This window comes from Hyperolius riggenbachi, chromosome 9 (assembly GCF_040937935.1).
Source record: "Hyperolius riggenbachi isolate aHypRig1 chromosome 9, aHypRig1.pri, whole genome shotgun sequence".
Taxonomy (NCBI): domain Eukaryota; kingdom Metazoa; phylum Chordata; class Amphibia; order Anura; family Hyperoliidae; genus Hyperolius; species Hyperolius riggenbachi.
Window position 1 is genome coordinate 260,980,492 of NC_090654.1, and position 23,450 is coordinate 261,003,941.

The 23,450-nt window shown below is 44.8% G+C and overlaps 1 protein-coding gene across 1 annotated transcript in view; it reads right to left on the reverse strand.

The window, feature by feature from the left end:
• The window catches only part of MNAT1 (MNAT1 component of CDK activating kinase), a 222,069-nt gene that overhangs the window by 118,409 nt on the left and 80,210 nt on the right, over positions 1 to 23,450 (reverse strand). The window contains exon 6 of the mRNA XM_068252150.1: positions 11,619 to 11,738. Coding sequence (XP_068108251.1) covers positions 11,619 to 11,738 — 120 coding nt within the window. The remainder of the gene's footprint in view (positions 1 to 11,618; positions 11,739 to 23,450) is intronic.

The following is a 23,450-nucleotide window of genomic DNA, read 5'->3' on the forward strand; positions in this document are numbered from 1 at the left end:
TGGCTTTTATGAGGTAGTGGAATTCTCCTGATGGCAATGGTTTTTGCTGCGCTGCAGTATTCGGCTATGTCAATTTTAAATAAGCCCAAATAACAGTCTTATTTACAGTTTAATGGATGCCTTAGTGTGTTGGGGAAAGTGAAATTCAGTCTACTTCTGAAACATAGAAAATACAAATATGGAAAACAAGGAATTTAAAGAGAGGGGGAGGAAAAGAGAGTGACTGATAAAGAGATGGGTTAAATAGCAAGAAAGAACCTGAGAGGCAGTGCATGCAGGGCCAAGAGATGCCAAGAGAGGCGAGTTCCTCAGGCGGCAGAAGTCGGGGAGCAGCATCAGGAAGTGAAGAAAGTGCCTGGCCAACCTATACTGGGGGCAACTGTACCAATACTGGGGGCACCTATACCTGGCTACCTATCTATACTGAGGGTGTTTAGGGGGGGGGCTGACCGCAGCTAAAACGTGCAGTGCAAATTGTCGGGTGCTGTGCGATCATTCCAATTGGGGGGGGGGGGGGGGGCATCCTCACAAGTTTGCCTCAGGCAGCAAAAAGTCTAGAACCGGTCCTGATTGCATGAGAAGTACAAAAGGGATGAAGAGAGAGAGTGGGAGGAAAAGAGAGAGAGAGACGGAGACCAGGAGTATGAGAGAGGTAGGAAAAGAGAGGGAGAAACCGGGAGGGAGAGACCAGGAGGAAGAAAGAGAAAAAACAGGAGGTAGCGAGAGAGACCGGGAGGAAGAGAGAGAGAGAGAAACCAGAAGGTAGCAAGAGAGACCAGGAGGAAGAGAGAGAGACACTGGGAGGGAGAGAGAGCGATAGAGATAACGGGGGAAGTGGAGGAAAGAGAGAAAGGGAAGAAGTGTATAAGGATACAAAGAGAAAAAGAAAGAAAATGGTGGAAAAAGAAGAGGGAAACAGATGAAAAATAGAAAAGAAAAAGAGAAGCTAAATGAAGAAGCACAAGGAGAGAGAAAGAAGACAGAAGCAGCACAAAAGAGAAAGAGAAGAAATGAGAGAATGGCCTTGATTCAGTAAGCGCGTAGTATAACGTTGACACAGCACGAGTTAATTCTAGCGCGCGCACTACGCAGTCCTGGTAGTGTAGTGTGCGCTCTTAATTTACCCGCAATAGTTGTAAATGCCACATGAATCGTGACCACACTAGTGGGGCCGCTACTACTACGTTATTTCAAAAAGAGAAAAAGAATGAAGAGAAATAAAAGAGAAACAAGGGCCGATGCAGTACTGATGCAGAGTCAGCTGTACAGGTGATAATGCGTTCTGTTGCTTTGTCGGGAGGCGGAGGGGGTAGCGTCACGCCAATCACTAGCCGAGCGGTGGTTGCTCGTTGGGGGCTGCTGTACACACGCTGGACTGAGGCAATATCAACCAGCTACACCGACTTGATTAAATGTGTGTGTACGGGACTTTAGAGAAACAAAAAAGTTTTTTTATGATGGTCTACTTCAATGAACTGATCCCGCACAAGTTTTCATAATGCTTTAACTAAGACACCCACCGCCTACAGGACTGTCACTGGATTAATGGCCGTCCTTGGTGCATATCCGCCATAACAGTCAGATTTCCCCCGGATCTCTGTCAGCAGCCTGTGCGGTCAGTATGACACATGCATCTGTGAAATGGAAAGATCTTTTCAATTAGGACAGTACCAAAATGCTACATCATGGTAAGATGATCTCTGTGTAACCTAAAGCCCAGCATCTTCCTGAGATCATCCTTCAGAGCATCCTTATTTCACAAAACTGCGAGTGTGACACTGGCGGGCGAGGCAGTAGCATCACCTCAGAGACTGAAAGAGGCCTTTTCATCTACTGCGGAGGAAACCGATACCCTCCTCACACAAAGGCTTTGTATTTCCCGAGACAGACTGCCTGCTGGAGGACAAGCCGGAACAATGCAAAATACTTATTCTCCAGGAGAATGACCAATGCATTGTCCTAAGCTAACACAGATGTGTGACTGGAACAGACGGTAGAGCTAAACTACTTCTTACTGAAGATAAAAATCAACCACAAAGCAGTCAACAAACCACAACACAACCGTCCAGACCAGCTAAAAAAAATATTTAAGTGACTAAGCTTCGTTGATCATAAACAACATCTCTCACTTGAGCCATAGGGAAACATGGACATTTTATCAGTTGTACTTTCAGTTATAGATGATAGCAACTCATAGAGAGGAAAAGGGCCCTAAAGCTTTCAGCTCCCAGAGAAACAAGTCTGAATAGATCTAGTCAGAACTGGAAGGAATCGATATTAGAAGAAAATGGTGAGCCTCTGAGAGGAACAAACAACGAGGTAAATATGTAATATTCCTTTGCAGGTACATCATGGGTTTATTTTAAATCATTTTATTCGATTCAAGTACCCTTTAAAGAGACTGTACAAAAAAAAAAATGCCCCTGGAGGTACTCTCCTTGGGAGGGGGAAGCCTCTCGATCCTATCGAGGCTTCCCCCCGTCCTTCTCCGTCCCACGGCGGTCTCACTCTGGCCCACGGAATGTACAGCCGACAATTTGTCAGGCTGTGCAATATTTACTTTTCCCTGTACCAGCGGGGGCGCTGTTGCGGCTCTCGGCTCGGAAATAGGCGATCTCAGTCGGGTGACATGCCCGCCGTTCTGGGAGCTTTATCGCTGCCACCGTGGGATGGAGGAGGACGGGGGAAGCCTCTATAGGATCCAGAGACTTCCCCCTCCAAAAGGTGAGTACACCCCAGGGGCATTTTTTATTAATACAGATTCTCTTTAAGATCAATGTCTCACATACCCAGTCTCCTTACTGTCGTTCTTAGGAAGCTATGAAGGCTTTGTTTATCGTGCAACACTTAAAGAACAACTATCAAAGAAACTGTTCTTCTGCAAACCCCATATACCTATAGAGCTTTTAACCATCAACACTAAAAAGCTTTTCAGAGGTCTCCCATCACAGCCTGTATGAAAAAAATGCCTCGTTTACCAGCGGTTTGTAACAACTTGTGTCGGCATCAGGCTAGAGCTATACCATGTAGCTAGGTTACACTTCTCTGTCACTATTCACAGGGGAATGGTTTACTGCTTGTTTCTGCCCTGCCTGCTTTCTTACAGATCATTTGAGAACAGAGGAGGGATTTTTAAATACAGAGAAGGATCTGAAAAGAAGGACCTACTGTACTTTTTCCTTACTTGGATCCCCCCCCCCCCCCCCCCCCCCCCCATTCAGAATGAGATTGCCCTGGCTGTAAACGGCTTACTTTAGGGCTGGTGCACACCTAAAAGCGCTAGCGTAATCACAAATGCTAGGCGGCTTTTGAAGCATTTTTTCAAAGCGATTTCAGGCATGTGCCGATTTTCTAGGTATGCCTAGCGATTTTTGGAGAGTTTTGGTGTAGCTTTTTTTGTTTTTGTTTTTTACAGTTTAACCTAAAAGTTAACAACTGTACCGTAGAGATATGTCTTGTAGCTGAAGCACAGCTGTGCATAAGTGGGCACTGCTCCTGTGCACACCTCCAGCCCTATCTGATGCAATACTAATTGCTGAAAGGGATTACCGTATATGTTCCCTGAACCAATAAGATTGATTTTTTTACCATCGATAATGCTTTTATTTTCTCAGCTCAAAAATACAGTGAAAAATACAGACTGAAGCATTATTTCAGAATCAAATATCCTCGCCACAAATTGTAACAGGAACATAATCTAAGTTTTGTAATAATCGGTAGAAATAGCCAAACAAAATGTGTGGTTTTTATCTACAGCAGCGCTTTTTATTTGCAAGATGGAATTTGTAAAACTGACAAATAATGTGTTTTTTCCCTCTTTTTTTTCATTAAAATGCGTAGAAAACAAAAATGTTTGAGAAAACAAAATGCCATACAATGACAGCCTAGTTTGTCTTGAAAAAAAACGATATTTCATTTAGTTGTCATAAGTAGGGATAAAGTTATTTTTGATTAAATAGGGACACAGCTAAAATGTCAAAACTGCTCTGGTCCATAAGGGGGAACAAGGTCTGGATGCAAAGTGGTTAAAGAATACTTCCAGTGAAAATAGACAGAGACTGTAATGACAGGCTCTGTCTGCATGAGGATGGATTTGCATGATCTGTCTGCATGAGGATGGCGGCGGCCATGTTTCTGGGTCTTCGGAAACAAAGTCTTTTTGAAAAACTATTTTTTTTTTGGGGGGGGGGGGGGGCGTGTTCTCACTATTCTCCTTAAAGAGAAACCGTAACCAAGAACAGAACTTCATCCCAATCAGTAGTTGATACCTCCTTTCCCATGAGAAATCTTTTCCTTTTCACAGACGGATCTTCAGGGGCCTCTGTCTGGCTTAAATGGTGGTGAAACCCCTCCCACAGTGTGATGTCAGGACCATGGTCTGACTGCCAAAAAAGCAAGCAGCAGCTACTTCCACTGACATCACCTGCCAGCAGTAAAAATGTCACCATGTGATAAATGTCAAAATGTAAATCAGGGAGAGGAAAGATTTTACAATAAGCAAACACTGACTAAATCATTTATATTATTATTATTATTATTTAGTATTTATATATACACAGCGCTGTACAGTGTATATATATATATATATATATCTTGTCACTAACTGTCCCTCAAAGGAGCTCACAATCTAATCCATACCATTGCCATATGTCTATATTATGTAGTGTAAGTACTGTAGTCTAGGGCCAATTTTTTTTTTTTAGGGGGAGCCAATTAACTTATCTGTATGTTTTTGGAATGTGGGAGGAAACCGGAGTGCCCGGAGGAAACCCACGCAGACACGGAGAGAACATACAAACTCTTTGCAGATAGTGCCCTGGCTGGGATTCGAACAAGGGACCCAGCGCTGCAAGGCGAGAGAGCTAACCACTACGCCACCGTGCTGCCCATTTATACATAATTATTGTACAGCAGGAGACATTGGCAGCGCTTCCAAACAGAGGCTGCACCCCAATTGACTACCTGCAGTAGATGTGCAGAGCTCCACAATTGTGGACTAAAATACACAACATGCATTCAAAACAGGGACAGCAAAGGAGGATGTTAGCTTCAGTATAAATAATATGTGCACAAATTATTCCCTACTAGACTTCCCCACGGCGTTGACGGGTCCTCTCAGGGAAGACCTACCGCTAGTCTAACGATAAAAACACGACTTTTTCCTAGTGCTGCTAGTCATAAAATGGTATACACATTTCTTTCCAACAGACATCAAACAAATGACAGCGCTCATAGGCTGCAACTGAATTGGAGACTAACAGAGGCATGCAGAGCCCCACAGGGCTAAATACATGCCTTGAATGCAAATCAGATGCAAATCATGTACTAGTCCTAATCTATAATTTGAATGCAAATTAATGCACATGGATGCAGCTAGCCATAAGTATACTTACATGAGTTTTGTACAGCAGGAGACATTGGCAGCGCTTCCAAACAGAGGCTGCACCCCAATTGACTACCTGCAGTAGATGTGCAGAGCTCCACAACTGTGGACTAAAATACATAACATGCATTCAAAACAGGTACAGCAAAGGAGGACGTTAGCTTCAGTATAAATAATAATGTGCACAAATTATTCCCTACTAGACTTCCCCACGGCGGTGACGGGTCCTCTCGGGGAAGACCTACCGCCGTGGGGAAGTCTAGTACGGAATAATTTGTGCACATATTATGGTCGGGTCTGCTCTACTGCGCAGGCGAGTTGCACCTGCGCAGTAGAGAGGCCCGACAGCGGAGAGCCGATACTGCGCCTGCGCTGGAGCCGGGAAGGTAAATATTGACATCCCCGCCATTCGGGGAGCTTTATTGCCGCTGCTGTGGGACCGAGGAGGACGGGGGAAGCCTCAATAGGATCCGGAGGCTTCCCCCACCCCAGGTGAGTACTCCACACGGGAGGTTTTTTTTCGTTACAGGTTTTCTTTAACATACTTTACATAATTGTGTTGATGATGGCATGTATGTGGGGCTTTGCAATTAACCCCTAAAGTTGGAACAAAATTAAGCAAAATTACGGTTGCTGGTTTCGTTTACATACTGAGTTATGATTTTTCCTGAAAGTTCACATTACTATTTCCCATCGTAATTGCAAATTAGAAATTGCAAAATTATGATTATGCGAAATTGTGCTCATCACTAAAAGAAGTTCTATTTCTCTTGGCATAACAGCTACTACAGCTCAACATGCAGCAGAAATGCCGGCATAGAAAGCACTTCCTGACATCTTTAATCCATTATGATTCGCAAGACTCTAGATTTAAAGTGGAGCTGAACTCTTGCACAGGACAGAGGGAAAACATTGAGAAATGCACCCTGTATGTATTTAGAGAGTTTAGGCTGTCTAATTCCCCTCATCTGTGGCTAATAAGTTATAATTTGATCTATCTCGTGTCACATGACTGCCATGGCAGATAAGCTCATTTAAAAGCACAAGATGTTAACAATATGTCTGCTTCCATGAATCAGGAAGTAGAAACAGTGCAGATGTATTGCGGGATTTGTATCAGCTGCAACAAAGAAATGTTTTTCTTTAACTACTTGCCGACTGCTCCACGCTGATTGGCGTGAACGTGGCGGCAGCCCCAGGACCGCTCCATGCCGATTGGCATGTACGGCTTTCAATGGGGCCAGCAGGAGTTCGAGCGCATCTCCGCTTGGAAGGCGGACCTTCAGTTGATTTCCGCTAGGAGACATATGGCGAAACCGCCGTCTATTAACATAGTACAGTGCTGCGATCTAAGGCAGCGCTGTCCCCCTGGGACACAAGAGAGAGATCAGCTCTCATAGGCTGAAACCTATAACAGCCGATCGCCATGATAGGCTGGCTGGTGCGAGGGATTTAAGAAAAATATAAATAAATAAATAGTAAAACGTATTTAAAAATTATCAAATAAATATTTATGAAAAAAAAAAAAGAAACACTAGGGGAGCGATCAGACCCCACCAACAGAGAGCTCTATTGGTGGGGAGAAAACTTGTTACTTGTGTGCTGAATTGTGCGGCCCTGCAGCGAGTCCTTGAAAGCTGCAGTGGCCCAATTTCAGAAAAATGGCCTGGTCTTTAGGGGGGGTTTAACACTGCGGTTCTCAAGTGGTTAAAGGTTATTATGCTCTTGTGTATCTTTTAGAGCAGAGGGGAAGTTTTGAGTTCAGGTCTGTTTTAAAAAGCAATTCAATTCTACTCCCTGTGTGAGTCTAGTCATGTAATATTTATCCTGTTTGTTACCAATGATGGAACGGCAAACTGCAAGAACTCACTGTAATCACTAGATTACTGTCAGGATACAGTATCCAAGAAAGGCTGGTAGCATTCTATAACTATTCAGTCATTATACTTTTTATATGCATTTAACAGTGAAGGAAACATCTCTATGTACAGTTTCCTAATGCATTGCAGCACACCCAGCCATAATAAAGCAGCCATATAGCTATACTGATCAAGTATCAATGTGGTCACATGATCACTGTTCCTCACTTGCCATTCAGTCAAAGGACTATGAAGAGGGATTGTGAGTGCAGCCAACAAGCACCCACTGCATCTGCTTCAAAGAAGAAAGGGGCGGATTTTGGGGTTGCTGCCTACTGTCAGTCACAACACCAGTCTGGAGTTATAATTTGCTAAATAAAAGAAAACAGGTGTCAAACGTAGATGTTGTGGTCAATGAGCTGCAATAGCAGTTAGAAATTGGACCAATTAGATAAACACCCTGCAGAAACAGATTGGCCCAAATCTAACCTGCATATGAGTTACATGCAAGAAAGAGTTATTTGCATCTTATTGACCATGTCAGTCTAGATCCTCTCCTCATTCAGAGCTGTGCTTTGTCATGGCTTTCTTCTTATTTCAGTGGAAGCCTATTCTTTTCACAGTAAATTAATAATAATAATAATAATATCCTCCCCTTATCCTCTCTATGTTGGGATACCACAGGGCTCAGTCCATGGACCATTTCTTTTCTCCATCTTCGTCAGCTTGTGAGCTGTTTTGGCTGACAATGGCTGTCATTCATAAAAGTGTGTTCAGTAAAAAAAAATCCAGGCGGGAAAATACTGCATTCGGTATGTTAGACTTCTGTGTGCTCATTCATAAAAATGTTTATAGTTGCGGTTTTTTCCCGAACTAGGCTGGCTCTAGGCTTTCGGAAACACGAGAAGCTGCCTGAGTTGATACATTTTCTCCTCCAGAGACAGCCTTACAATAAAAGAGGCAGCCCCAGCATCCCTTTAGATGTGCATTTTTTTTTAAACTGCCTCTGTTTGCCCTGAAGCTGCGCTGAATCTGTCTATTAGTCTTTCTAAACAATCTATTTAATTGCCACAGCTTAGAAGAACTTCAAGAAATGTTACACATGCAGGATTTCTGATGTGAAATATATCTGAAAACAGGTGCCCAAGGGGTTAAAAAACACAGCCTGGGTATTCTGGGATACCTTTTTTTGTTCTGCTCTCACTGCTGCTGCCTGGGAGATCTGTCTCGATTAACTTAGCAGTTATCTGCATGCTTATCGCCACATCCAAGGGAGCGGTATTCTCCGTACTGATTCCGCCTGCTCTAATCTTTATGAATTGACATATGGTGACATTTGTTGAGATAATCACCGCACAATGCGGTAATTTCCCGCACTGCTCGGGAATGTCAGCTTTTCATGCGGTAACAGCTTTTATGAATAGACATTTTGCTAAGTGCTCGGTAAAGTCAGCTGTTTTCAGCATTTCCGTATGCGGGAATGCTCTATGAATGATAGCCAATGTCGCTTTTGTGTGGATGAGATCCAAATCAATTTCTTTCCAATCTGCTTTTGTAAAAATTCACACTGCCAACATGTCAACAGCGTCACTTCCTTTTGCTCATTACTTAAAGTGACCCTGAGATGAGGGGGCATAAAAGTTTTATACATACCTGGGGCTTCCTCCAGTCCCCTCCACACAGATTTCTCCCTCGCCACCGTCTAAAGCCTCCTAGATTTCCCGTAGAAGTCCTGTTCTTTCATACCAGTCAGGCATACTACGTATGCCCGGTCCGGCTGCACGCGCCCGCCCCGCTCCTGTCCCCGGGAGCGTTCTGCGCCCCGCAGCCACAGGAGCGAGACGGGGAGAGTGCTTGACCACAATGCCACTGTCCCCAACTTATCGCTGAGAACGGGGCTGCTATGGGACAATCTAGGAGGATTTAGACTGCGGTGACGGAGCGATCTGCGCAGAGGGGGCTGGAGTAAGCCCCAGGTATGCATAAAACTTTTGTACCCCCTCATTTCAGGGTCACTTAAAGATTCAGTCTTTATTAAATATCACATTAAAGAGAGTCTGAAGCCTTAGCATTAATGCCATACCTGAAACACCGCATCCCGTGGCTGAACTCAATTAAAACCCCCGAAATCCCAGGGCAAAATTCCACGACTTTACAAGTCATGGATTTTGCTGCCCGGGGGAGGCAGAGCTTTGTGCTGTAGCTCTGCCTCCAGTCCAATCAATCTGCGCTGATCTCCGCCTCTCGCCCGCCCCCTCTCAGTGAAAGAAGACTGAGAGGGGCGGGAGAGGCGGCGATCAGCGCAGATTGATGGGAGTACTGCCCAAAGCTCTGCCTCTACCCGGAAGGAGCCTTAAATCTTCCCCCGGGGATTTCGGGGGGTTTTAAAGGAGAGTTCAGCCACAGTGATGCAGTGTTTCAGGTATGGCATTAATGCTAAAGACTGTTAAGTAAAAACTGGGTTTTTCTGCGGCTTCAGACTCTCTTTAACATCTCAACCACTTCCTGTAGTTCCCTTCCCCATCCCCCCAAAAAACCCAACAAACCTCGCTCACACAGATACTTTCCTTCCTTCTGCAGCATGTACTTAAAATTCTATTGCACACCCTTAGCATAACCCACCTAGACTTCTGCAACTACTGTCTAGCAATGAACTGGCTGGCATCTCTCCAGAAGGAATAAGCAAGAACGTTCTCACAAATTTGGAACTTCTGATTTGGAACTTCCACTGTAAAGGCGGAAGTGTAAGAAGATGGAATGCAGCATGGAACGCATGAGAAGGGAGGCGGTACCTAGGTGAGTTAACCCCTGCATACCTTGCTCTTGCCTCCCACACACTGCAGGATGCTTTCGCTCTTGATGGGAACATTCTTGCTCATCGCTACTCTCCAGTCCATCCTGAACTCTGCTGGTCAACTCATTCACGGTTTGCTCAACAAACAACTAAGTCAAGCTTAACTCTTGCCTACAAAGCTCTCTGCAATCTAGCTCCTTTATACGTTCAATGCCAGATCCTTTTTTTGTGTGTGAAATGACACTTCTGCAACTAAACCCCCTTTTCTTCACATTTTGATCACATGACCAGAAGCACCAAGTTCAGGGAATTAGCTTCCAGGCTCTGTAGGTGGAGCTGATGCCTGGACTGCATCATCCCCACTGATCAGAGTACAAGAAGCAAGGCACTGACTGCATCTCTCTAAGAAGACTGCAGCCCGAAGTAATGATAGTCAGTGGCACAGGAAGTGACCAGTGTCTGGGCTCCTGATCAGGTGATTTAAAAGCATTTCATCATCCACTGATCAGGGAGCTTCTATGCAGATGCAGCATGCTACGCAACTGAATTCTGTGCAGATCCGTGAAAACATTTGTACCTGAAGTGGGTGTTAAAAGAGGAACTTTACCAAAAGGTAGTAGTAGGAGAAAAAAAAATCAATACAATGCAAAGTGAGAAGTTTAAATATAGACGATAGATCAAGAAATGATTGATATTCGTGGTGTAATTCATTCATGTTGTTTAATCCACGGTGAGCCGGCGGGTCATCAACTTTACTGCTGGCAGACATGAAAACAACCAGATGGCATCAACTGCCATTATCTATAAACACACCCACTAACAATGTTATAGGTTAAAAGGGTGTGTGTGGAAGTGTTTATGTGTACAGAGGGAGATACCACTTGCTTAGCAGCTGGAAGCAGCTATTATTTCCCACAATGCAACAATCTTCACAGACAGGAAACTGTCAGGGCCATGGTCCTGACATCACACTGTGGGAGGGGTTCCACCACCATATCAGCCATACAGACCCCCCTGATGATCTATTCAAGAAAAGGTAAAGATTTCTCCTGGGAAAGAGGGTATCAGCTACTGACTGGGATGAAGTTGAATCCTGGGTTTAAAGAGACTCTGTAACAAAATTTTGATCCTTATTTCTTCTATCCCATAAGTTCCTATGCCTGTTCTAATGTGGTCTGTCTTACTGCAGCCTTTCCTAGTTGCACTGTCTCTGTAATAAATCTTATCTTCTGTCCTCTGTCGGCTCTGTCGGGTTGAGGCTGGAATGTGTGGAATGTGCAGCACTGCTTGTCATTGGCAGAAGCTTTACACACCCTCTCCAAGCTCTGCATGAGTCACACAGTAAGCTGTTATCAGCCTATGATACTCTGGTTAGAAGCCAGTCTTTTGTTTGTAAACACTGCCTAAAACTGTTAATTACAAGCCAGGATTGCAACAGGGAGTGGCAGAAACAGCAGAGAGGGGCCCAGGAGAACATAATGAATAGAATGGTATGCTTTTTATTGTAAGAATTTTAGAGTACAGATTCTCTTTAATTTTCTCTTTGAGCAACTTGGATGATGCCATATAATGCAATTCTTACCATTTTGATGCCTGTAGAGAACGTCACGGTCGGTTTGGGCTTTTCTAACTGCATCTCGATTTGAGTGGTTTTTCCTTTGTGCTGAGCCAGCAGGATTGAAGCAGGAAGTCGGGATGTCTCCTGGATTTGTTTAAAGAAAACAGAAATAAGGGGTGAGACTGGTATGCAATACAGCGGGGAGAACACATATTCTAAGTTACAAACACATGTTTCCTAGCTGCACTACATATGTATGCATGTCTCAACTTGCTTCACTCGGGCTGAACACTTCTAGTGTGTGTGGTTCAGCTACAAAACTCCTACCAAGAAGAAAAAGAAACACTCTAGAAAATAATTACAACAGTGCACCTGCTCTAGAAGTATGGAAGCCACATTCCTGACTTACTTTTATAGCACACCTGAAGAGAGATGGCATTTATTTAATTTTAACCAATGCATATTGCCTGGCTGTCCTGCTGACACTTTTAGCCATAGACCCTGAACAAGCATGCAGCAGATCAGGTGTTTCTGACATTATCGTCAGATCTGACAAGATTAGCTGCTTGCTTGTTTCTGGTGTTATTCAGACACTACTGCAGCCAAATAGAACAGGGTTGCCTGGCAACTGGTGTTGTTTAAAAGGCCTCCATATATATTTCGCTTCAGTTGTCCTTTAACCGCTTACGGACAGCGATGATTGAAATCTATGCCATTTGGAGGCTGTTATTCCTGCCAGAGTGTAGATTTCCCCTCACCGCTGCCATGCGTTCTTGTCGCTCCCGCTGATCTGTCGCTCGCCCTGCCAACTCTGTGACGGCAGAGCTCTTGTGACCCGGTCAGGAGGAGATTTCATTGGCTTCTGACCATGTCATCAAAGTGAGCAAATCCCATTGGCTTACACTGATCACACGGTCAGGAGCCAATGAAAGTGGCTCCTGACCGGCTCACAGAGCTCTGCTGTCGTAGAGACGGCAGAGTGGGTGGCCTGAGGCGATGGGTGTGTGGTGTGATAGCGGCGATTAGATGGAAGGAGCTGGTTTTTGGTGCCAGCGCAGTCTTCTCTTTTTTTCCAGCCGGGTGGCATGAAAAAGTAGCCGGGTGGAGCACCTGGCTAAAAGAGTCTAGGGAGAACACTGCAGCGGTCTCTGGTCTTTAAGGGGTGCTTTTTCAGCTGGTAGCTCAAGCAATCGCCAAGCATGAGATCCCGCTGGTGCCGGATACCGAAGACTTTGCTGTATAAGGGATGCCATGGGTTTTCTCAGGGAATGTATAATTTTTTTCATTTTTGTTTCATTTGATAGGTTTAGTGCTAAACAAGAGATTTTTTTTTCTCTATTGAGGTTTTAATTTGGAGAATATAAACTCAGAACAACGACAGTATTATACCGGTCCAAGTGAACCTGAAAATTGTGTGTGCGGCCCACTAAATGGAGAAGTTTTTTATGAGTTATTTGAGTTTCTACAAACTCCAAGGATGCTGATCAAAACTCACTAAATTGCTAAAAATAGTGGAGAACAAATATAATTATAAAACGTTTAGGGGTTGATTCACTATCACTATAGTTCCCCTTACTGCATGCTTAGCGTGCCTTATCATAGTTAGCGTGCCTTATGAGAGTAGCATAGCGAGCGCTACAAACCTATGCCTGCTAATTGGTAATGAGCTCCACTTGTCCTACCCTGAGCCCCTGCGGGTCCAATCACTTTAAAAGACATTATCCGCGCACTTTGATTGCCCAATAGGCTGCCTGTCAAGTTTTCTGTCAAGTGACAGGCAGCCTATTGAGCCAATCAAAGTACGGGGATAATGTCCTTTAAAGCGATTGGACCCACAGGGGCTCAGGGTAGGACAAGTGGACCTCTCATCATTGCCAATCAGCAGGCATAAGTTCGTAGCGCTCGCTATGCTACTCTGATAAGGCACGTTAACTCTGATAAGGCCCGTTAACTCGGATAAGGCACGCTAAGCGTGCAGTAAGGGGAGCTATAGTGATAGTGAATCAACTCCTTAGTCTTTAGTCATTTGGGTATTGGGGTACAAGGAGTCTTAAAAAAATGACACTATTTCCCGTATACTGTCGTCATTTCATGGGTAGTGTATAGAAAAGAGCGTAGCAATGTCAGTGTATCACCTGTCCCAACACCTTATGAGGGCTGGTGCACAACTAAAAGCCCTAGCATGATTGCAAAGGCTACGTGTTTTTGAAGCTATTTTTCAAAGCAATACTAGGCATGGGCCTAGCGATTTTTGGAGAGTTTTGGTGTAGCAATTTTTTATTTTATGTACACTAGAGTTGGAAGTGTACAGCTTTTGTAAAAAAAAAAAAAGCTTAGAACATCGCTCTGTTCAGCGGTTTTTAGAGCAATTTTCCTACACTTAGCATTGAGGCTGAATCGCCTCAGAGATGCTGCAGAACCTGCGTCTATGTTTGGGAGAAAATCACATCGCTCTGCTGTGATCCATCCCATACAAATACATTAACCGAGCGCTTTTCAAAGCGCTAGCGTTTTAAAAAGAGCTCAGAAGCGCTCTAGGTGTGCACCAGCCCTGACACACACAAGGCTTGATTTGAGCAATAAAGGCAAGCTCAACGGCTTCAATTCAAAGCATCACCGCATTCGGTAATGCAGAAAACAGCTGATTTTACCAACCATTTTGTGAAATGTCAATTCACTAAGGCCGAAACCATATGGAAAACTAAAAATTACCAACTAGTGAGGTAAATTACCGACTTGTGAGGTAAATGCCTCAGTAAATGTCAATTCACAGAGAGCATGAGGTAAAAAAAAGTGAAATGAATGGAGTGGTATCTCCAGCCTGGAGCTGCCGGTAACTAACAGTCATTTAGAAAGTTATAGAAGGGAGGAAACAAAGTAGAGATAAAGGTGAAAAGTAAACAAACTATTCAGGAAAATAATTTAATATTAATTTAATATAATAATTAAATATGAATTTAATATAAATTACATTTTATAATTTTAATAGAATTTAATACTAAAAACATATTTCCTTAAAGGGAACCTGTAACAAACAAAAAAACGCCTCTGGGGAATACTTACCTCGTGAGGGGGAAGTCGCAGGGTCTCAATGAGGCTTCCCCGACCTCTGAAGCTTGGAGGAATCCAGTGCTGGCCCCCTGAAACCTCCCCCGACAAGCGATCATATATTTATTTACCGCGATATAGCGCAGGTGCACTAGCGGCTCTTCATTCGGCTAGGCGGAAATAGCCGAGCCTGATCATATCCCCTCTACTGCGCAGGCCCAAAGGACTCGGAATGAAGAGCCGCTAATGTGCATGGACAGGATGGCGGGAGGTAAATATTTACCTTGCCGCACTTCGGGGAGGTCCAGGCACTTGAATGGAGGGATGGAGGAGGTCAGGGGAAGCCTCATTAGGATACAGAGGTTTCCCCCTCCCGAGGTAAGTACCCTCCAGAGGGTTTTTTACAGTTAAGCTGGCCATACACTAGGCCGATTCCCCGCCGATCGACAGCAGATTCGATCACTGGGATCGAATCTGCTGTCACATCGTTCACGCTACACGCTAAATTCGTCACGAAATAGATTGATCCCGTCGATCGCTCCATGCGGGAAATTACTGTCGATCGCCCGCGGGTAGGGAGCGCATCGCTAGCGGCGTTCAAGTGCCCGACGACCGACGCAATACAGCTGCAATACATTACCTGCTCCGCAGGCGCGACTCCCCAGGTCTCCGCTGTCTTCTTCTCCGCTCTGGTCTCCGGCAGGCTTCACTTCTTCCTGTCCCAGCAGGAAGTTTAAACAGTAGAGGGCACTCTACTGTTTAAACTTCCCCCAGACAGGAAGAAGTGAAGCCTGCCGGACCCGGAGACCAGATCAGAGCGGAGAAGAAGACAGCGGAGACCTGGGGAGTCGCGCCGGCGGAGCAGGTAATGTATGTGGGGGGGGGGGGGGGCGGCAGCAGCACCACCACAGATTGTGAACGGTTTCAGGCTGAAATCGATTCACAATCTGTTTGCAGAAAAGGTAGCCATACGATCCCTCTCTGATCAGATTCGATCAGAGGGATCTATCTGTTGGTCGAATCTGATGGCATATCGACCAGTGTATGGCTACCTTTACAGTTAATTTCACAACATTATTATGTGGTAATTAATAAAGGCTAAAAAAAAATACTAATGGTTTTGAGCCGATACAAATTTTATGCATCTTGGACCTGCTTTTTACTTATCAATATGATAAAAAAAATACTATCTTCTATTTTCCCTGCACTGCAGTAATCCATAAAAAACAGAATGAAATACCACTAAAAATCGTAGTGAATTGTCACGTCGTTTTTTTTTTTTTTGTAAATTATCAAACTATTATCGCATGTGTGAAGATCTTAGTGAATTTTGTAAGAAAAAAAAGTCTACAACACCAAATGCTGTATTTTACCAACTTTTTAATTTTTAACGGATGGGCCTTAAGGTGGCCACACACGATACAATAAAACGATTAGATTTTACAGCAATTCGATAAAACGATCGCATCTCCAAAAAAAAAATCGAAAGCTTTTTTTTCATTCGACTGAAAAATCCAATCGGATTTCCTGTTTTTTTTCGCTTTATATTGATCCGGAATGCCAGATATTTCTCTTCAATTTTTTTAAAGATTGTATGGTGTGTGTTAGATTGTCAATTTATTAATATACACATCCTAGCAATTTTCTTAGAGCTTCCAATCCATTTTATCATAATTGGGGAAAAATTGAACACAGGTGTGTGGTACATTGGTCAGATTTTTGAAATGTTACAATCAGTCAGAAAAATTGATTGCAATTCTTAAATTGGACAGATATTTAAAAAAATTGTATGGTGTGTGGCCACCTTTAGAAATCAGAAAACTTTATTTCGCCAAGCACGTCTGGGTCGTGCCCGGAATTGCGCTTGGCACGTACAGGGTACTGATACACGATATACAGTGTTTACAGATACAGGACAGGACAGCAGTAGGAACAGAACATTATACAGAACATTATATAACATTTATGCAGAGGGAGACAATGTGGCATAAATTACAATACAAAAACAACCAAAAAAGGTACGCTTGAGCTGGAGCGCCATCTATGTGCAGAGTGCTTCAGTGCATTGTGGGGTGGGGGTGGGCATTTCCATGGAGAGAGTTCAGGAGGTTGACAGCCGAGGGAAAGAAACTGTTCTTATGTCTTGAGGTCCTGGTGAAGATGGATCGGAACCGGAGCTTCCGGCTCGAGGGGAGCTGATTAAAGAAGCGGTGGCCTGGGTGTGAGGGGTCGTTGGCAATCTTTAATGCTCTGGTGTTCAGCCTGGAGTGGTAGAGGAGGTCCAGAGTGGGAAGGGATCTCCCGATGATCCTCTCCGCAGATTTGATGACCCTCTGCAGTTTGAGCTTGTCGCTGGCGGAGGAGCTGGCGTACCAGACCAGGATGGACGAGCATATGACGGATTCGATCGTGGCTGAGTAAAAATTTGACAGGAGTTTTTAGGCCATACCGAACTTTTTCAGTTGGCGGAGAAAGAAAAGTCTCTGTTGGGCTTTCCTCTGTGTCGAGTCTGACGTGGATTTGCAGTTGTTCGTATACAGAGAGAACAGAAACGGCAAAAGGACGCAGCCTTGTGGGGCCCCTGTGTTGGTGATCCTGGGTTGTGAGGAGATGGAGCCTAGCCTGACGACCTGGGACCTGTTGGTGAGGAAGTCCGTGATCCACAGGCGTAGGGTGGGGTGGACTCCTAGCGCAGCGAGATTGTCTTGAAGAATTTTAGAGCTGATGGTATTAAATGCTGAGCTGAAGTCCAGTAGGAGGATCCTGGCGTAGGAGTCCGGACTATCCAGGTGATCATAGACGTGCTCCAAGCAGATGTTGATGGCGTCATTTGTGGACCTGTTCGCTCTGTACGCGAACTGGTGCGGGTCCAGCAGTCCCTCAGTAGAGTGCTTAAGGAGGGGTAGCACCATGCTTTCAAAAGCTTTCATGATCACGGACGTAAGTGCCACGGGCCTGAAGTTGTTGAGGTCGAGGATGCCCTGCTTTTTGGGGACAGGGATAATGGCAGACCTCTTGAAGCACGCGGGGACTTTGCCTTCCTGGAGGGACCTCGTGAAGATGGAAGAGAGGGTGGAAGCGAGCTGACGAGCACAGGTTTTCAGGCAGGCTGGCGACACTCCGTCCGGACCTGAGGCTTTTCTAGCATTTAGCCTTAGCAAGTGTTTCAGCACATCCGCCTCCCTCACTGACGGCGAGGGTGAGTAAGGGCCTAGGGCTACAGTGGCAGATTGTGCAGGTGGCTGTGGGAGTCCCACAGGTGTTGGCTGGTTCTCGAATCTGCAGTAGAAGTCACTGAGACTCTCTACAAGCTCAGTGCTTGGTGTGGCATGCTGAGGGGGAGGCTTGTAGTTGGTGGCAGCCTTCAGCCCTTTCCACACTGCTCGTGAGTCGTTTGAGGAGAGGTTCTGTTCCAGCTTTTCCGCGTAGCACTTCTTTGCGGACCTCAGCTCTCTGTTCAGGCCGTTTCTTGCCTTCTTGTATTCCTCCTGGTTGCCGGACTTATGTGCGACTTCCTTGCTACGTCGTAGTTGTCGTAGTCTTTTTGAGAACCAAGGTTTATCGTTTGGATACAGTTTGAAGGTTTTTGTTGGGATACAGGAGTCCTCGCAGAAGCTAATGTACGCGGATACGTTGTCTGCCCACTCGTCCAGGTTGGGCGATTCCAGAGCCCTCCAGTCTGTGCAGTCAAAGCAGGCCTGAAGTTGAAGTTTAGCCTCACTCGACCACACTTTTGAGGGCTTAGTGACAGGTTTTGAGGTTACCAGGCGCCTTTTATAAGTAGGTACCAAGTGGATGATGCAGTGGTCAGATGAGCCTAGGGCTGCCCACGGTGTTGCTTTGTATGCATCTTTCAGGGCCGTGTAGCAGTGGTCGAGGGTGTTGGCACTCCTCATGGGGCAGGTGATGTGCTGATGGAAGCGGGGCTGCTCTTTACAGAGGTTGGCCTTGTTAAAATCCCCTAAGATAATGAACAGCGAGTCCGGGAAGGCTGTCTCCCACTGCATTATGGTATCACTGAGATCACGCAGGGCAGCATTTACTTCTGCCTCAGGAGGGATATACACACCCGCGAGGACGTAGGAGGAGAACTCCCTGGGCGAGTAGGTTGGCCTGCAATTGATGAGGAGGAGTTCAAGTTCTGGCGTGCATTTCTTGGCCAGTACAGAGGTGTTTGTGCACCAGGCGGAGCTGATGTAGAAGCAGATTCCTTCCCCCTTTTTCCCAGAGAGGGTGCTGTCTCGGTCTGCTCGGATGAGGCTGAAGCCTGGGAGCTGGAGGGCACTCTCAGGGATGTCGTCATGAAGCCACGTTTCAGTAAAGCAAAAGACTGGGGTGTTGTGATCGAGTTCCCTCTTGTTGCTGAGGAGTCTCAGCTCATCTAGCTTGTTAGGGAGGGAGCGGACGTTAGCGAGGAGGACCGCAGGGATGTCTGACCGCAGGCCCCTCCTCTTCAGCCTCGCCCGGACGCCTGATCGACAGCCCCTGCGGCGCTGGCTACAAGGAGGCCAGGGCGCAGAAGCAGTGATTACTTGGACGTGGCTCCAGACAGAGTTGTACAAGAGTCCATCCTCCGGGTGTCCGGCTGTGATATGTTCCCATTTGAGGAGCTGTGATCTGGAGTAGGTGGTACGAGGGGGGAGGGGTAGCATTTGGGGCATGGATGGTAAGCCAGCACAGTGCGACTGGAATGTACCACAATACTGGTAATAGTACAATAACAGTCTCTCCGCAGTGAATGGAAGCTTATTAGTGTGTATTTAAACACCGGCGTCCCAACTGTGTGTGAGTAGTATGCCACTACAGGAAACAGGCAGCAGAATTTACTGTAAATAATACAATAACAAAGAACCTAGGCAAAGCAAGACTTCTAAGAACTTTAGGAAATACAAAGCAATGTCAAACCTGTAATTAATTCACAGGGAAAGCTGCCAGTGCTTTCCTTAAAGGGAACCTGAGGTGAGAAGAATATGGAGGCTGCCATATTTATCTCCTTTTAAACAATACCAGTTGCCTGGCAGTACCGCTGATCTCTCTGGCATAAGTAGTGTCTGAGTCAACCCTGGAACATGCATATGGCTAATCCAGTAAAACCTGAGTCACCTGAGTCAGAGTACCTGATCTGCTTCATGCTTGTTCAGGGTCAATGGCTAAAAGTATTAGATACACAGGATCAGGAGGACTGCCAGGCAACTGGTATTGTGTAAAAGGAAATAAATATGGCAGCCTCCGTATCCCTCTCACCTCGAGTTCCCTTTAAAGGACAACTGAAGTGAGAGGGATATGGAGGCTCTATATTTATTTCCTTTTAAAGTGAACTTGAGATAAGCTAATTGGGCATTTTTATACATACCTGGGGCTTCCTCTGGACCCATAAGGTGCGATCGCTCCTTCACCAGGTGACGGGAGCACGGCGGGGGCATGCAAGTGCAGCGGTCCACAACTGGCCAGATTACCGGGGCCGCGCAGCCACAGTGCTATTCATCTAGTTAGACGAATAATTAGCAGGTCACCGGCGGCAACGAACGGAGGGGGCTTCAGTGACGGAGTAGGACTTTATAGCTGCAGGGTGCCGGTAGCAGCCCCAGGTAAGTGACGTTTTTGTTTTTTTTTATACCCCTTTTTTTGAACCCCTTTAAATGATAACAAAAGAAAGCCCTATTTGTCTTGAGAAAAACCAGGGCTGTGGAGTCGGAGTAATTTTGGGCATCCGGAGTCGGAGTCATTAATTTCATAAACTGAGGAGTCAGAGTCGGGAGTCGGATGATTTTTGTACAAAATCCACAGCCCTGGTAAGTATTAGACTAAGGAGTCAGAGTCAAAGTCAGAGCCATTTTGGGTACCCAGAGTTGGAGATGGGGTCGTGGTTTCATTAACTAAGGAGTCGGAGTTGGAGTCGGAAGATTTTTCTACTGACTCCACAGCCCTGAAAAAAAAACAAGTCTAAATATATTTGGGTAGCCTAAATATTGCCCAAGATCTATCAAATTGGCATGGTCGTGATGGCGGAGTGGTCCAGCGATGGCTTCACTTTAAGTCTAATTAGTTTTACGTGAGAGATTTTCATGATCATAAATTGTACATGAAATGACTTTTTTCTCCAGTTTTTATTAACGCAAACTAATAGGATTAAGAGCGTCAGCGCTTTCAAAGCAAGACACGGATCAATAATTTTAATAAAGCGAGGGGCGTTAAGCGCGCTTAAGTCTTCCAAAATGAAGAAAAGGATCTCGCTATTTGTACAGTAATTCTATCTCCAGCAATTAAAACTGGATTTACGCTATCTCTGCAAAAAACACGGAATAATAAATGGCCAATATCATATGCAGAAACTTTGTGTAATGAAACAGATTCTTTATCACGTTATACCGGAGACTCAGCCAATAAAGGCAGCTGCTCCACACTTCCTGCTGGTTCTACTCTGCCATGTATTTGCTTTAAGTAGATCTGAGCTCAGAACTTCCTCTCTGCTCTAAAAGATTAAGCACAGTATGAAAACAATCAGGGGAAAAAAATGATTTGCTACAACGCACAGAAATTAAAAAAAAAAAAAAAAAAAAGCTCTGAAAATGTACTGGATGAACTTTCAGGGAGCAAAGGAAAGGTGTCTTTCCTGTACAGCTAATGCTGAGGCACTGTGAGTCAGGCCTACAGATAATTACACTAAACTGTATCTAAATAAACAAACACAGCTCAGTGCAGCTGATTTCTATAACATTTCTATGTGGAATGAACACTTTTCAGTCTGTTCTTTGCAAGAGCTCAGGGGCCACTTGAAGTTGCATAAAGATGGAGAACAAAGAAGAATGCAAGTGAATGAAACAACTAGACTAGATATAGTAACAGCATACATACCTCTAGACAGAGGTGCCTGGCTCTTCTGCTGACCAAATATGCTATTACTCCACTGTTATTGCCTGATGAAGCAGGGATCAAACCTGCGAAACACGTTGCATTGACCCCTGGATTATGTAAATAAACTTTTTCTATTTGACAAACACATTGTTAATTTTCGTGTCTGCTTGGAGGAGGTAAGTCCACCATGGCCTCCTCATGGTTTAAACTTTTTAGATACTTCTATCCCTTTGGCTCCTCTGTATCCATACTGCGCTATATCAAGTCCACCCTTGGTGGAGGGGTGTTACACCCTTTTTCCCTCATCTACGGAGAGCAACTTCTTAATCCTGAGTGGGGTCAGGTCTAATCTCCCCACCTGCCTATACAGTGGTTGCCTGTAGCCCTGCTTTGTGAGTATAGCTTATTACTCTATCATACTTCATTTCAACTACCAGTACATACTACACTATATTTGGCTCTCGGTGTCCCTACTCTGTGTTGCTCAAGAATCCATTGATTCCATTCCACAAAGTGAAAGATAAAGAGGGCTTATTTTCTCTATCTGTCTTTCCTTTATACTTTGAGCTGATAGACCTCAATGCCATTTATTCATTAAGTACGAGCACACAGCAGGTCTTCTGTTCACAGCCTGAAAGTCAGGGGCCGCAGAGAGAAATCAGTCAAGAGGATCCATTTTTATTGGCAGTGACGGTGTCAGTTTCAGGACCACCGAAGGAAAGCAGCCAGGACTGAGATAATGTCACAGAATCCTCATTGTCTGAGCTCAATAACAGGCTTCAGCACTTTACATGCTACAGTGGAGCCCAGCGGAACGGATAATCGTGAAAGGGAAGGAGCCGCAAGGAGGAGCGACTGGCCAGGAACTATTTTTAATTGTGTAAATAAACGACTTGGCTTCTCAGCAGCTAATGCACCTTAAATCAATTAAAAGCATGAAGAAGGGTTTTGACAAAACGCTTCAGCCCAGGCAGTATTCCCCAATTTCCATTCATTCACTATTCTATATATAGGACCCAGCAGATATAATTGCACAGAATGGACTGCGGCTCCCAAATAAGGCAAATCTATGCAGAATTTGCTGCAGTGATTCAGGTGCAGTGCTGAAGGATCTTTGTAAACAGCTAGAATCTTCAAAAGGGTGATATCTATATACTAAACGATGTAATTATATATGGCACAGACACACTGCATTCAGTTAAAGGCACCCAAGGCGAAAATAAAATAATGAAAGAAACGATTGTATCCATCTTCCTTCTCCTAAAAATGACTTTTAAAGATATTCCACAGTTTTATTTTATGTTTAAATCTACGGTACTTTTTAAGTTTACAGTTTTATTGGTTTTGCTCAATGACACATTCATTGAAGTATACCAGAGCTAAACTCTATGAACTATTGACCCCTTTTATTTCTTTTCTGCTCTCAGAAGCCATTTTCTTATGGGAAAGTGTTTTATAGTTGGAATTTCTTATCAGGGAGGGTCACACTGTGGTCACTTCCTGTCTGAGTCAGGACTGAGTCAGCCACTTACATATCTGATATTTAACTCTTTAAGGCAGAGAAAGAAAAAAAAGGAACAGCCTAGTTATTTGTGTGCTAGTCACTGTCCCATGCCCATGTCTATCTCATCATGTCACATATCACCTCGGGTATCCTTTAAACTGCTTAGTTAGGGTGCCATACATCAGTCGATGTATGGGCAGATCGATCAAGAGACATCTCTCTCTGATCGATTCTGATCAGAGAGATCTGACAGCTGCCTATAAACTGCAGACTGATTTCCCGATCAATTTCAGCATGAAATCTCTTGGGAATCGGTGTTGTGACGCTGCATCCGCCACCTCCCGCACTGTCCCCCTTAATGTAAAATGTTCCCCCCGGTGCAGTATACTTTGTCTGTCCGTCACTAGCTCCGTGCTCCTTCCGCATACACGTGCTCCACGTGGCAACCA